Source organism: Budorcas taxicolor, chromosome 15, assembly GCF_023091745.1.
Source record: "Budorcas taxicolor isolate Tak-1 chromosome 15, Takin1.1, whole genome shotgun sequence".
NCBI lineage: Eukaryota > Metazoa > Chordata > Mammalia > Artiodactyla > Bovidae > Budorcas > Budorcas taxicolor.
Genome location: NC_068924.1, coordinates 34,374,666 through 34,388,683, shown reverse-complemented (window position 1 = coordinate 34,388,683; position 14,018 = coordinate 34,374,666). Strand labels below are relative to the sequence as shown.

The window sequence follows — 14,018 nt, the reverse complement described above, 5'->3', positions numbered from 1 at the left end:
CACCAGCTCACTCAAAGGAAAAGGAATGGTGATGTAGGAGAGCATCTTAGAGGCAGGATCCCCTCCAGGAGGAGAAGAGGGTACCAACAGGGCAGGTGGGAGAGGCCTCAGGCCCTTTGGCCAAAGCCCTGCCCATCCCATCAAATAATAGTAATAGTAATACCTTTTACGGGCTCCCCTTGTAGCTCATCTGGTAAAGAATCCGCCTGCAATGTGGGAGACCTGGGTTTGATTCCTGGTTTGGGAAGATCCCCTGGAGAAGGGTAAGGCTACCCACTCCAATATTCTGGCCTAGAGAATTCTATGGACTGTATAGTTCATGGGGTCAGAAAGAGTCAGACACGACTGAGCGACTTTCACTTTCAATACTTTTTATGGAATAAGCCCTATCTATGGCGCAGACACTGTGCTGGGGTTTTTCATATAATTTAAATGATTCCACGAGACAAAGATGATAGACCCTGTTTTATTTTATTTGTTAAATCTTAAAGGCTCTGTGTGCTCTTCGCTAACATTTAAAACAATGGAAAGGCGTATGTTAAAAACGAATATCCCTCTTCACATCTCTTCTGTTCCTGTTGCTTGCTGAATAAGCACTCATAACAGACACGAGTGAATGCTGCAGGAACATGAGTAGGATTATGCAATTTGCTTTCATCACTTGATAGTATACTTTGGGCATTATCTCATGGTTGGTAAATTTCTCTTCTTTCTGTAGAATTCCACAGAAAGGATGTGCTCTAGTTTGTTTTATTATCCACCAGTATGTAAATACTCAATGAATATTTGTGTGGATGTGTCCCTAGACTCTTAGAAGTAGAATTTCTATAAAAGTTATCCCTTTAGAATGCTGTCTGGTGCCTGCAGATTGCCCTCCAAAAAGGCTTACACTACCATCATCAGTGTCTGTAAGACAGTGCTCCTTCCCTCACACTCCCATCAGCATTAGTCATCCCTATTATATATTCATTCACTCATCAAACACTGTTTGGAGAACCCCTACATGCACCAGGCACCCAAAACAAAACTAAGCTTCAGAGAACTGAAGTAAGTTGCCCAAAGTCACACCACTCATATGAAGCAGGAGTGGGTTGAAAACCACTTCAGAGTCTGCATCCCTCTACCCCGTGCCTCTCAACAGAATCTCTTCTCGCCCTGGTTTATTGCGCTAACTTATTTCCCCCCAGAGCACATCGGATTTCAGCTTCTCTGTGATTGTAGAAAATGTAAACTGCTACAGCTCTGGCATCATCTGCAGGAAATTTATTTCCATCAACGTGGGGAACTCACTCATTATCTTCGATGACGACTCAGGAAATCCCGTAAGGCCTGGTGCAGGTGAAGGTTGTATCAACAGTTTGCCCGTTGATGGGGGCAGAAGAGGGTTAAGGACTGGCTTCCTTATCACAGCACTTTCTCTTGGAGCCACTGAGTGATCAGTCCAGATTGAGTTCCTTGGTCATGACCAAGAACCCCAAGGTCACTGTCAGGACATGAGGGAGGCAGAGGAACTGGTGAACTCCTGGGGCTGGGCAGTGACTTGTTGCCAGGGCCAGCTGACCCAGCTGCTGGGGGATGCTCTGGCCTCAAGAATGCTCATCTCTGTCCCCCTAGAGCCCCGAGAGCTTTCTGGATGAGAAGCAGGAGGTCCACACGTGGCGGGCAGGGTTTTTCACGCTGGTGCATTTCCCACGGGAGCACATCACCCTCTTATGGGACCAGAGAACCACGGTGCACGTCCAGGCCGGGCCACAGTGGCAGGTAGTCACGTGAGCAGTGACCCTTATTGGTGCTGTGCTCCTCCCAGAGCCAAGAGCCCCTGGGTGTCCTTGCATGAGCTGTACCCTCGTGGAAGAGCCAGGCGCATCGTACCTCTGTCCTTTCTGCCCCGCCCTGCCCTGGGCCCCTTCTTTCTGACTCTCCTATCTCTCTGCACTCTGTGACCCCAGTAGCTGTTTCTAGGCCCATGACAGACTCCTAGGCTCATAGCGACCCCCCCGCCACGCCCCTGCCACCTATGGTTCACCCTGGGAATGCCTGAAACTGATCATTCTCTCTTCTTTCAGGGCCAGCTGGCAGGACTCTGTGGGAATTTTGACTTAAAGACGGTCAACGAGATGAGGACCCCAGAGAACTTAGAGTTGACTAACCCCCAGGAGTTTGGTGGCAGTTGGGCTGCAGTCGAGGTAAAGCCTCTCCAGGCTGGTTCACTCCCCTCCCCCAGATGGACCCTAGTCAGCACTGAGAGAGCCTGGCCACAGGTCAGGGCAGAAGGACATCGGTGCAAGGCTGCTCCCGCAGCCCGCTGTCAGCCTCTGAGCTGGCGTCCTCAGCCCTGTGGTCTGAGGGCAGGCACCATCATCCCATCTCTCAAGTCAGTCCCTGGACCAAGACGTGGTGGGAGGGCTGGGGCAGGGAAGCAGGCAGAGTCTCTGCCCTAGGAGAGGTGACCACCTAGTAGGGAAGATGAGGCTTGTTGAAGCAGGACCATTTTATCCATCTCTGTGAGGTCTAGCACAGAGGAGAGACCAAGAGAGAGCTACATGGGTTGAGGCAATCAGAGAAGACTTCCTGAAGGTGGCGGGACTAGTGTGGTACTTAAAAGATAGACCATATTTGGATGGCTGAATGTATCAGAGAGAAGACCTCTGAGAGGGTGGACAACATTATCCGAGGCAGAAATTATAGGAGATGTCTCTGAGGTTTGGAAGATGTCTGACTGAGGCTGCCAAGCTGTGAGGGGTGAGGGGACAGCACTGAACTGAGAGCAGAAGGCCTGGGTTCTTGTCTTAGACCATCCAGGGACTTGCTTGGTGACCTTGCATAAGCCCCAGCTTCTCTGTGATCTTCTGTGAAGTGAAGGAGCTGGAAGAGGAATGGCGGATAGATTTTACCTCGTGTGACAAATCTGATCAGTCAGATGAGGCTGCCTGGGAAGCCAGGCTGAGAAATGCCAACCCTTGTGTCAGGATCATCTGGAAGAACTGCGATTGATTAGTTATGTCTGCCATGGATGCTGCATTAGAGAGTGGTGATGGGAATGTTACATATTTGCCTTTCCTGGACTGAGTGGTCTTCCGTTCCTGATTCTCTGTTGGAGAGTAGACGGAGAGAAGCCTGTATAGACTGGAATCAGGGGAGCAGTTAGTCATGGCATGGAGCTCAGGGGAATCCTGAGATGGGACTAATGTTTTCTCAAAGCCTCAAAAAAGTGTGCTCTTAACAGAAAAGCTGAATGGGTGATTAACTTTCATTACTTCCCTCCTCTTACCCACCCCTTAATGTTATTTCTCTCTCAATAATTCCTATGGGCACACTCTAGGATGCTCAAGTGACAATGTAGGCCCAAGGGTGGAGGCTCAGCAGACGTCAGGGTGATCTGTGTTCGTTCACTGTCGCAACATACCTATAGACTTAACAGCATCCAGTCACACACGCGGATTATCTCACAGTTTCTGTGGCTCAGGAATCAGGGTTCAGACTCGGTTCTCTGCATACAGTATCACAGGCTGCAAATCAAGGTGCCAGCCAGGGCTGGGCTCTCGTCTGAAGGTGTCCCTGGAGAGGGCTCTTCTTTCCCAACCACTCATGTGGCTGTTGACAGCATCTGAGAGAACTGAGAACTTTCATTTTTTTGCACACTGTTGGCCCAGGATGACCCTCAGCTCCTAGAGACCACCCACAATTCCTGCCATGTGCCATTCACAGTCGGCGAGAGAGGGATTCCAGCCAGATGGGCCCTGCAGGCTTACATAACATGATCATATGCAGTCACTGACACACAACCACATCCACGCATCACCTTTCCCATCTCTTGTTGGCTGTCAGTTTGGTCCCTCCCACATTCAAGGGCAAGGGATTATCCAAGGACATGAACACAGGAGGCCAGCATCAAGGGAGATGCTCCAGGAGTCCCTCTACCACATCAGGCAGTGGGCGTGTGAGGGGTCAGGAGATCAACTGTGCTGCCTTTGCCCCCTCAGTGCCCAGATACTCTTGACCCCCGAGACACTTGTGTCCTGAATCCTCTCCGAGAACCCTTTGCCAAGAAGGAGTGCAGCATCCTGCTCAGTGAGGTGTTTGAGACCTGCCACCCTGTGGTGAGTGGATGCCGGGCTTTGCTGCTCCTGAGACCCACCCCCTCGCCCCGTCACCTCCCTGGAGTCCCTTCTGCCCTCAGACCCTCTGCCGTATCTTGGTCTAGAGGGGAGACTCACCTCTGCCATCCCCTGTCTCTGGCCTTTTCAGATGACTCTGTCCTGTTTCCCCGGACAACCCAGGACAGACAGACAGTCACAGCTTCTGTGCCCTTTTCAAGCCTATCTCCTTATGTCTCTTCCTTCCAATCAGGCTGTTCTTCTGAATGGTGAACACAGATCCCTCATGCTGCAGCAGCAGCCCTCAGGGGAGACAGAGGAGAGCTGGTGCTCAGCTCTGCATGGGCCCCTCCGGGGCCTCGAAGGCTGCTGTCAGACCCGTCTTGACTGTGTCTGGCCCTGGATGGGGGTTCACACCCCACATCTGTTTCTTAGCCGCACCCTGAGGCTCTGGATCCTATAGCCTAGGCCCAGAAAGGAGAGAGCTTAGTTCTCAAAAGCGGGGTCTGCCCAGGCCATGGAGTTAGCGTTTCCCTCTGAGCTGCCTGCCTTCTGCCCTCACCCAACATGGGCAGCGCACACCATCCTTCACACTTGTGCTGCTCCCTGGGGCTGAGTGGCATCAGCCCAGAAGCTAAAGGGCTAACATTTAGGGCCTGTCCTCTGACCTCTGACTTCTGACCTCCTCCAGGTCGACGTCAGTTGGTTTTACTCGAACTGCCTGACAGACACATGTGGGTGCAGCCGGGGCGGCGACTGTGAGTGCTTCTGTGCCAGTGTGTCTGCTTATGCCCACCAGTGCTGCCAGCACGGGGTGGCCGTCGACTGGAGGACCCCGCGCCTCTGCCGTGAGTGTCCAGACCCATCACCTGAGGGGGACAGTGGGGCCCCCTCTCTGGGCAGGCCTGAGGGGTCCCAACACTCTGGTGAGCATCTGTGGAGTACTTACCATGTGCCAGGCATCAGCATGGCTTGTTTATATAATTCCTCAAGTTATCAAGTACCCAGGTGGCTCTAGTGGTAAAGAACCCGCCTACCAATGCAGGAGACATAAGAGATGCAAGTTCAATTCTGGGTCCAGAAGATCCCCTGGAGAAGGGAATGGCTACTCACTCCAGCATCCTTGCCTGGAGAATCCCATAGACAGAGGAGCCTGGTGGGTTATAGTCCAAAGGGTGGCAAAGGGGTCAGACACGACTGAAACAACTTAGCACACATGTACCCTGTGAAATAGGACTGTTTATTCCTGTTGTTTTACAGTTGGAGAAATGGGTTAGAGAGAGAGAGATTCAGTAACATGCTCAAGGTCACAGAGGTTGGTAGAGGAGCCAGGGCTTATCTCCATGTGGTCTGGGTGCAAACCCAGGACTGTGCTCCTGACCAGTTCACCAGATAAGTCAGGAGCCCTGGGTTCCAGACTCAGAGCTGCATTTGCAAGCTGTGTGACCTCAAACTAGATCTCCAACCTCTCTGGGGCTCAATTTTTTTATCTGAAAAATAGGAATAGACCTGTCCCACAAGGTTTATTGCAGGGGTCAAAGGAGACAGTGAGTATGAAAGCCCCTGTCAGCTGAGACACATTAAGGCCCATCAGAGACACCACAAGATAGTAGGGTTTTTTGACCATTGGTGGTCTACAAAATGCTTTTGGTTGCACACTCCTATCAAGTAAAAACATATGCACATTCACACACACACACACACACACACATATATATACATAGGTTCAGTTCAGTTCAGTCGCTCAGTTGTGTCTGACTCTTTGCAACCCCATGAACCGCAGCACGCCAGGCCTCCCTTTCCATCACCAACTCCCAGAGTCCACCCAAACTCATGTCCATTGAGTCGGTGATGCCATCTAACCATCTCATCCTCTGTTGTCCCTTTCTCCTCCTGCCTTCAATCTTTCCGAACATCGAGGTCTTTTCAAATGAGTCAGCTCTTCACATCAGGTGGCCAACATATTGGAGTTTTGGCTCCAAATAAGTCCTTCCAATGAACACCCAGGACTTACTTCCTTTAGGATGAACTGGTAGGATCTCCTTGCAGCCCAAGGGACTCTCAAGAGCCTTCTCCAACACCACAGTTCAAAAGCATCAATTCTTCTGCTCTCAGATTTCTTTATAGTCCAACTCTCACATCCATACATGACTACTGGAAAAACCATAGCCTTGACTAGATGGACCTTTGTTGACAAAGTAATGTCTCTTTGTATATGTACATGTATACATGTATATATATATACATGTCATATATATATACACACACATGCGTGTACATGTACATGTATACATATATATACATATATGGAGAAGGAAATGGCAACCCACTCCAGTGTTCTTGCCTGGAGAATCCCAGGGGCAGAGGAGCCTGGTGGGCTGCTGTCTATGGGGTTGCACAGAGTCGGACACGACTGACGCAACTTAGCAGCAGCAGCACATATATACGTACATATACATGTACATGTACATATACATAGGTACATGTACATGTATATAATATTAGTAGTGTAAAGTATGCCACAAAACAGATACAAAAATAAATATTTAAAAGATGGAATAAAATCCACAGAAATTCGAATGATTTATTGTTTGTTCCTGCACATCAACGATCTTCCGGGCACAAGACGCCTCACTTTGGGACACAGCACTAGTGCTAGAGCCGACGTTACTGTCATTTTTCGTGGGGGCATGGGTGCTTGGCATGTCCTGAGCCCGGGGAGCTCCAGGCAGGATGACCTCAGGAGGAAGATGGAGCAGAATCACCTTTGGTTTCCCCTTTCTCTGCCTGTTTTACCCTGAGACCCACCGCAGATGCCTTAGGTCCTTGTGCAGTCTGCTTCTCCTCCTACTTTGGCAGGAGTTCTTCAGGAAGGAGGCTTCCCTGGTGACTCAGGAGGTAAAGGATCCACTGGCAATGCAGGAGACACAGGCAGATGCAAGTTCGACCCCTGGCTCAGGAAGATCCCCTGGAGGAGGGCATGGCCACCCACTCCAGTGTGCTTGCCTGGAGAATCTCATGGACAGAGGAGCCTGGTGGGCTACAGTCCGTGGGGTCACAAAGTATCAGACAGGACTGAAGCGACTGCGCGTGCACTTCTGGAAGGAGAAGGAAACATGTCTATTGAGGATCCACTGTGTGTCAGGCTCTGTGCCTTCTGTGCATTAAATCATTTAATATTCACGACTAGGGAAATGCAAGTGAGGCCAGTGCCTGGAGCCTGAGATTTAAAGGAGTACCGAAAGACTCAGTAATCAAGATAAATCACATTTTCAGGCAATACTTTTTAAAAATCAGAACTAATGCAAGAACATCTTCGATGAATAAAAAACCACAATTTTAGTAATAACAGGCTCAATATTATTGATTTTTCTTTTTGCCTCAGGCTCCAATATGGCTCAGCAAGGTGCTGTCACTGACTTTTGTCTTTGTTTTAAAATTTTGATAAGTTGTTCATCATGGATATTTTTCATTAATTCTGAAATTTAAAAAGTTGTATTAAAGTATGACATATCCTGATTACTGAGTGTTTTTTGAGGTTCCCTTAAATTTTGCACCTGAGAGGACCACTTGCTTTACTCCAGTTCAGACCTTACTGGTCTGTGGGGCAATACTTGTGGTGGTTCCCATCCTACAGAGGAAGACACTAAATTTCAGATAGGTTGAGAAACTTGTCCCCAGTGTGCACAGCTGATGAGTGAGAGACGGGATTTGAACCCAGGTCTGTGGGTCTCTAGATAGCTGGCTTTGGGGGCAGCCCGGTACACACTTGAAAACAGAGACTTGGAGATCTGAGTTTTAAGTTCAATCTTCTGAATCCACAAGTGAGGAAAAGCACAAACTTGCCCATAACCACATGGTGGGTCAGTCTACTTATTCCTAGTGCTCTTTCCAGAGGGCAGTGTCAAATGCAGAGGAATAATGTTCATCATGGGGTGTGGAGGGTGTGGGGTGGAGTTGGTGGTCTGTGAGTGAGGGAGGCCCTTCCTCAGCCTTTATCCCAAATCCACTGGGTCAACTGACTTCTCATGGTCTTGCTCCTGGGTTTAGGTGCCCCCTGCAAAGTGTTAGTGATAGTTGCGCAGTTGTGACCTTTGTGACCCATGGGGCAAGATGCCAAAGGGCAAGACCCCATGTACTGTGTAGCCCACCAGGCTCCTCTGTCCATGGAATTCTCCAAGAAAGAATACTGGAATGAGTGGCCATTCCCTTATCCAGGGATCGAACCCAGGTCTCCTGCATTGCAGGCAGATTCTTTACCTTCTGAGCCACCAGGGAAGCCCCCTGCAAAGTCCACAGCTTATCCCAATGGACTGATCCATGGCTGACTTGCCAAAGGAACAGGCTGTGGTGCTGTGCTAAGCCACTAGAGGGCGTATGGAGCACATACTTGGCGGAGCTCATCAAAGCCTGATGGAAACTGCACTCAGGGCCCTGGATCCTGGAGGCCTTTGGGTCCCTTTCCATGCTGTTGAAAGACCAGCTTCTGTCTTGTGCTTGCATTTCTCTAGTACCTTCCACATTTTCGACGGGAGCTTCCATTTCTTTCTTTTAAAAAAATTTTTATTATTATTTTTTTAATTGAAGGATAATTGCTTTACAGAATTGTGTTGGTTTCTGCCAGACATCAGCCACAGGCTTACATATGTCACTTCTCTCTTGAACCGAGCTTCCATTTCTTGATTCTATTCTTGCCCTTTGGGATCACACAGAATACACCCTTCTGTCCTAGCAGTCATTCATTCATTCAGTTCATGCTGAATGCCTACTCTCGGCCAGCCTTTGAGCTTTATGCTGGAGGCAAAGAGAGGAGCCATTGTATTTCTTACACTTTAAGACATCTGGATCAACCACCATGTCTGAATCCTGGAGTTTGGGAGGCAGGCCAGGTCCAGCCCTTGGGGAAGGAGGGAGAGTTGGGAAGCTAGGGCCCTTAGCCTTGTCCGTCTGTCCCAGGCTTCTCAAGAGGTCTCTGTTCTCTGTCTTTCAGCCTACGACTGTGACTTCTTTAACAAAGGTAAGCTCAGCCTTGAAAGCCGAGGCATTGCCATCTGTGCCCTGGTGCCACAGCTCAGCCCTCCTGAGGCCCTCCTGGCCCTGAGTGATGTGGGGCAGGAAGACTCCATCAGGCAGAGAGGGCCCTGACAGTGCAGGGCCCAGAGATGCCCTGGGACTCTGCCCAGCAGCTTCTGCTGCCTCTGTCCAGAGCCCAGGGCAGGCTAGCTTCCCGGGTGTGCTCATGTGGCAGCTTCACCAGGAAATGGAAACCCCTTTTGCACCAACATGCTGCCGCATAGCCTTTATCATCTGGCTCATCAGGCCCATGGATTCTTGTCTTGGGTTTCCTGAAGTTTTGAGTTGGCAAATGCAGATGCAAACTGCTCTTCCTTTGTTGGGGCAAAACCTGTGGTCCAGCGTGGTCTGTCAGATTTGTCTTCAGTTTTAACCAAGGTCGCAGGGTAACGGGATACGCTCCAACTTCTCATTAACTAGGTCATGACTAAAGACTCCAGGGAGGTTAATGTCCAGTGTTAGAACCAATTAGTCAGTTTAATCACTGGGGTTGGATGGGATTGGAGGGCTGCCCAGAAATGGTTTTCAGCACCGATCTTTGTGCGGTGGGGCCAGGTTGGCCGAATTAAAAGCTCATCAAGTCCTTGGTGCCATTCACCTTTGACTTCTGAGGTCCCCTCTGCCCCTGCTTCCAGGCACCATCCTGCCAGGAACAAGTCTATATGGGTACAAGCCCAAGATTTTTCCCTTGTTACCCACATGATCAGATTTTGGTTTGCAAAACGTCCCCTGGAGGGAGTATAGCAGGTGAAACAGTGGGGGCCTGACTAGAGGGACAAGGATACCAGGTAGGGGGACCATGAGATGAGAGGTGGACCAGGTACAGCATGATCATTCACAATAGCTGCAGTGGCAGCTCAAGGGGCACGGGTTTCCCAGACAATCACAAGAGCCCTGTAGCCAACCTCACAGGCTCTGGTGTGCCCTGCCTTCCAGGGTCTTCTTTCCAGCCACAGTCCCTGCTGTGACTGAAAATATTAGCCTCAAGGGGCTCCTGATAGCCCCTGACCTTTAACTCCTGGAGGCCTGAATCTGTACTGGGAGGACTGCAGTCCCTTCACAGGCAGGGTCTGTCTGACACCAGGCAAGACATTTCAGCAAGACAGCTCTGAGCAGAGTTTTCTCCCTTCTGTGGCATTTTGGGTGGCAGTAACTGACAAAGGACAAGCTGCTTCTAGCATCCTCCACCCACCCACCCACCCACCCACCCATCCATTCCTTGCTCGGCTTTTCTGCCAACATTTTCTCTGGTCCAGGCCCTTGCCGGGTGCTGAGGATGCAATGGTTAACGACACCTGTCCCAGTGGAGCTCTGGAGCCAGCCCACCCCGACTCTCTAGAGCCCACTGTGTCTTCTTCACTCCACATTCAGTTGGTGTTTGAAGCTGACCACTGGTGGGAGTATTCACACCATGGAAATCAGCAAACATTACCAAATGGGGGTTTGTGTATTCATTTTTTGAGTGCTGACTGTTCACCATTTCCCAGCACAGCACTGCCTGTGTCCCATCTGGTAGGGGAGACAGATGTGGACTCCCCAGCTGAGACCCTCCTTGTAAGAGCTGTGATCAGCATGTGCCATGCATCGACACTGCTGGAGCACAGGGGAGGAAGGGTGCTCACGTGTGAGAGGGTGTGGGGAGAGCTGCACCACAGCAGCGGCATTTGAGCTGGGCCCCAGAGATGGAGGAGGCGTTGGTCGCGGGCACAGACAGGGAGGACTGTGCTGAGTGGGTGGGACAGCACGGGTGGAGACAGAAGGTGGAGCGCCGTAGTGTTCTTACAGGGAAGAGCGGGAGAAGTTCGGTGTGGCAGGGGCAGGGGTTGGGGCTTGAGGGGTCCCTGAATTCAGGCCGGGCTCTTGGACTCTATCCGAGGGGAGAGGGGAGCTGTTGAGGAGTTGCAGCAGGGACTGGAAAGATGACTCTGGAAGGCAGGGCACACCAGAGCCTGTGAGGTTGGTTACAGGGCTGTTGTGATTGTCTGGGAAACCCATGCCCCTGTCCCGCCTGTGCCGACAACCCCAGGAACCCAAGAGACCCAGAAGTGACACATGTTTGAAAGAAGTGGATAGACGCTAATGCTGAGCCCAGGCCTTTCTGGCCTTTACTCTCCAGACCTCGGTGGGCAGAGACTAGGCAGATGTCTTCTCCCAGGGGCAACTTTGACCAGCACAGCAGCTGGGATGGTAGAGCCTCAGGCAGGGGGACCCAGATGCCCACCCCCACCCCTGTAGGGGTGGCCTTGTTTCCAGGCTTCCCACAGAGTGATTCGGGGGCTATGAAGGGGGTCAGTTCCTCAGTGGCTGGCAGCTTGGGCCTCCCGTCCCTTCCTTCTGGAAATCAAGGTCCCCAGGGCCTGGGGCGAGGGACCTGACCCAGTGGAGCTCTTGGGCCTCTCTTCTCCCCGCTCTCCAGCAAGTCTGGGCAGGTAGGGATAGATAGGAGGCGAGCAGAGACCCAGGGAGGCAGGGCTTATGACTGGGCCCCCTTTCTCCAGCACTAGGGAAAGGCCCTTACCAGCTGGCCAGCTTGGTGGCCGGCGGTGCCTTGGTGGCCCTGAAGCTGGCAGGCAGTGCCCTGGTCCTAGTGAGGGCAGAGGACGTGGCGCCGGGGGACATTGTGAACTTCCTGCTGACGGCTGCACTGTACAAGGCCAAGGCCCACGGTAAGGCCCGCCCCCTGGCCCTTGGTGGAAGGAGGGGCAGATGCTGTGGCCCTAAGCCAGCTCTGGTAGCTGGAGAAATGTGGGATTCCAACAGGCGCCCCTTTCCTAGTTGAGACAGGGTTCTGGGTCAGCCTCTCAGCCTCTTTCAGGAGACACTGTCCATCTTCTTCCTGAGAGATCAGGGAGGCCAGGGTCCCGATGAACCTGTGCACCCTGCTTCACACAACAGCTATGGTCCAGAAAACCCGGGTGGCAGTAATTACGACTTCCCTCCCCTCCCCTCTGTCTCTCTCTTCCTCCTCCTCTGCCCCCTCTATTTTTAAGATTAGACAGACTTCAAATGCCAGGGGGCAGCTGGCTAATGTCTCGACTCCAGCGGAACTTCTCCTGTGAATGGAGGAGCGGGTTCTTGATTTGCTCAGGTTGCAGTTCAGAATTCTGGATTTGGGGTTAACACAGACTGAAGCACACAGCCCATCTCCTGAGTCTCAGACCATCAGCAGACCCGAAGGCTTAGCTGTAGTGGGCACCGTCTTCTCTTCAGAATGCAATAGTGCCTGAGGGTTGGCAGGACCTTGCCTGGTGGGGAGTGACCCCCGGGTGGGATTTGTGTTGGGTCCTGGGCCAGCCAAAGCCTCAGTTCACCGGTGCTGGGAAACCTTCTCTTCTGTGACCATTTCTGCATGACCCAGCGTGCGGTCACTGTGATCAGTTTCTTCCCCAAATCCTGTTGGTCCCATCTAGTCAGTATCTCCTAATCACAAGGATGGTTCACATAGCCAGTTCCAGCATGGACTGGAGTCTTGAACCAAGACACGTCTCAGTTCATTCTAGCCTGAGAATTTAAGTTCTCACATTCTTAGGATCTGTGGTTTGTCTAGCTATGAGGATCATCCCCCCCCCCCCTCTATTTCTCTCCCCTCCTCCCTCCTTCCTCTTTCTCCTCTGTAGCTTCCCTTGCCTCCCTCCCTTTCATTGAGCCCTGTTCCCATGCCAGGCACAGAGTTGGGCACCAGGGAACCAGCGGTGTCCAAGACATCATCCCTGCCCACCAGAAACCCACCATCCCACTCGGGACACAAAGGCAGTTACAGTGCCTGTGGGAAGGTGGAGCCCCTAACTCAGTCTTGGGGAGTCAAGAGAGGCTTCTTAGAATATGTTCCTCGAGGGGTTGGAAGGAGCCAGGGAGGGATCTGTAATCCAAGTGGGTCTTTATCCTGAGAGCAGTGGGGGGCCATGGAAGGGCTTTAAGGAGAGGAGGGACACCCCAGCACAGCTCGGGGTGATGTCCATGGTGGGGCGAGTCAGGGGTACAGGAGGAGGTGCCGGGAGGAATCCCATCAGTGCATGGCGAAACGTGGGCATGAGGAGCCAGGGGCTAGGCTATGGGAGGGCCAGAAGCACCTCCAGTATCCCCCAAAGAGAGCGCTTCCTCCCTAGACATTCCTGACCTTCAGATCTGTGTGGTCTTGCTTGAAGAATTAAGGGTGTCTTACAACCTTCCAGACGTAATGTGCCATCTGCTTAGTGGGAACTTTCTATTCCCCAGTCAGTATTTTAGTCCAGTAAGAAAGGTCTAGTGGAGAGGGGGTGTTGATTTTCCAGTGGTTTTATGGCATGTTAAGCAGAACCTAGAGCAGCCTGACCCTGGAGAATGTCACTGTGGATGGGATGCCCCGAGGCTGTGAAAGCCAGCCTCCATTTCCGTCAGACCTGGGTTTCCTGAGCAGCTGGGGGCAGGACCTAGTGAGGACCCCGCTTCCCCTCCTACCCCATCCTGGGCTCCTTCCCTGTGCTGAGCCCAGAGTACTGGGTAGCAGAAGAGAACGTCCCTTCCAGGTAAGCTCTGGGGTGGCTACATGGAGGAGGTGTCCTTTGAACTTGGCATTGAAGAATGTGAAAGACCGTGATGGAAAGAAATGTCACAGATGTGAAAAGGTCACAAAGAGGAGGACTCAGCGGTCATTTAGGCCTAAGCCTCTCGCTGGCAGTCTTGAGCGCCTGTGGAATGTACTGAAGGGACACATGGCCGCATCCCGGCAGCACATCTCCCTGGAGTATCAATTTTCATTCAAGATTTTTAGAGGAGGTTATCTGTTATTGATTCTATTATTTATTATTAATAATAGATTTATTATTAATAATATCTCACTCTTTTGTAGTACCTACCATGTGCTGGGCA

The 14,018-nt window shown here is 51.5% G+C and overlaps 1 protein-coding gene across 1 annotated transcript in view; it reads left to right on the top strand.

Moving 5' to 3' along the window:
- The window catches only part of OTOG (otogelin), an 82,006-nt gene that overhangs the window by 33,788 nt on the left and 34,200 nt on the right, over nucleotides 1–14,018 (top strand). Inside the window, exons 26-32 of the mRNA XM_052652980.1 lie at nucleotides 1,188–1,322; nucleotides 1,615–1,761; nucleotides 2,067–2,186; nucleotides 3,984–4,100; nucleotides 4,789–4,945; nucleotides 9,088–9,114; nucleotides 11,669–11,836. Coding sequence (XP_052508940.1) covers nucleotides 1,188–1,322; nucleotides 1,615–1,761; nucleotides 2,067–2,186; nucleotides 3,984–4,100; nucleotides 4,789–4,945; nucleotides 9,088–9,114; nucleotides 11,669–11,836 — 871 coding nt within the window. The remainder of the gene's footprint in view (nucleotides 1–1,187; nucleotides 1,323–1,614; nucleotides 1,762–2,066; nucleotides 2,187–3,983; nucleotides 4,101–4,788; nucleotides 4,946–9,087; nucleotides 9,115–11,668; nucleotides 11,837–14,018) is intronic.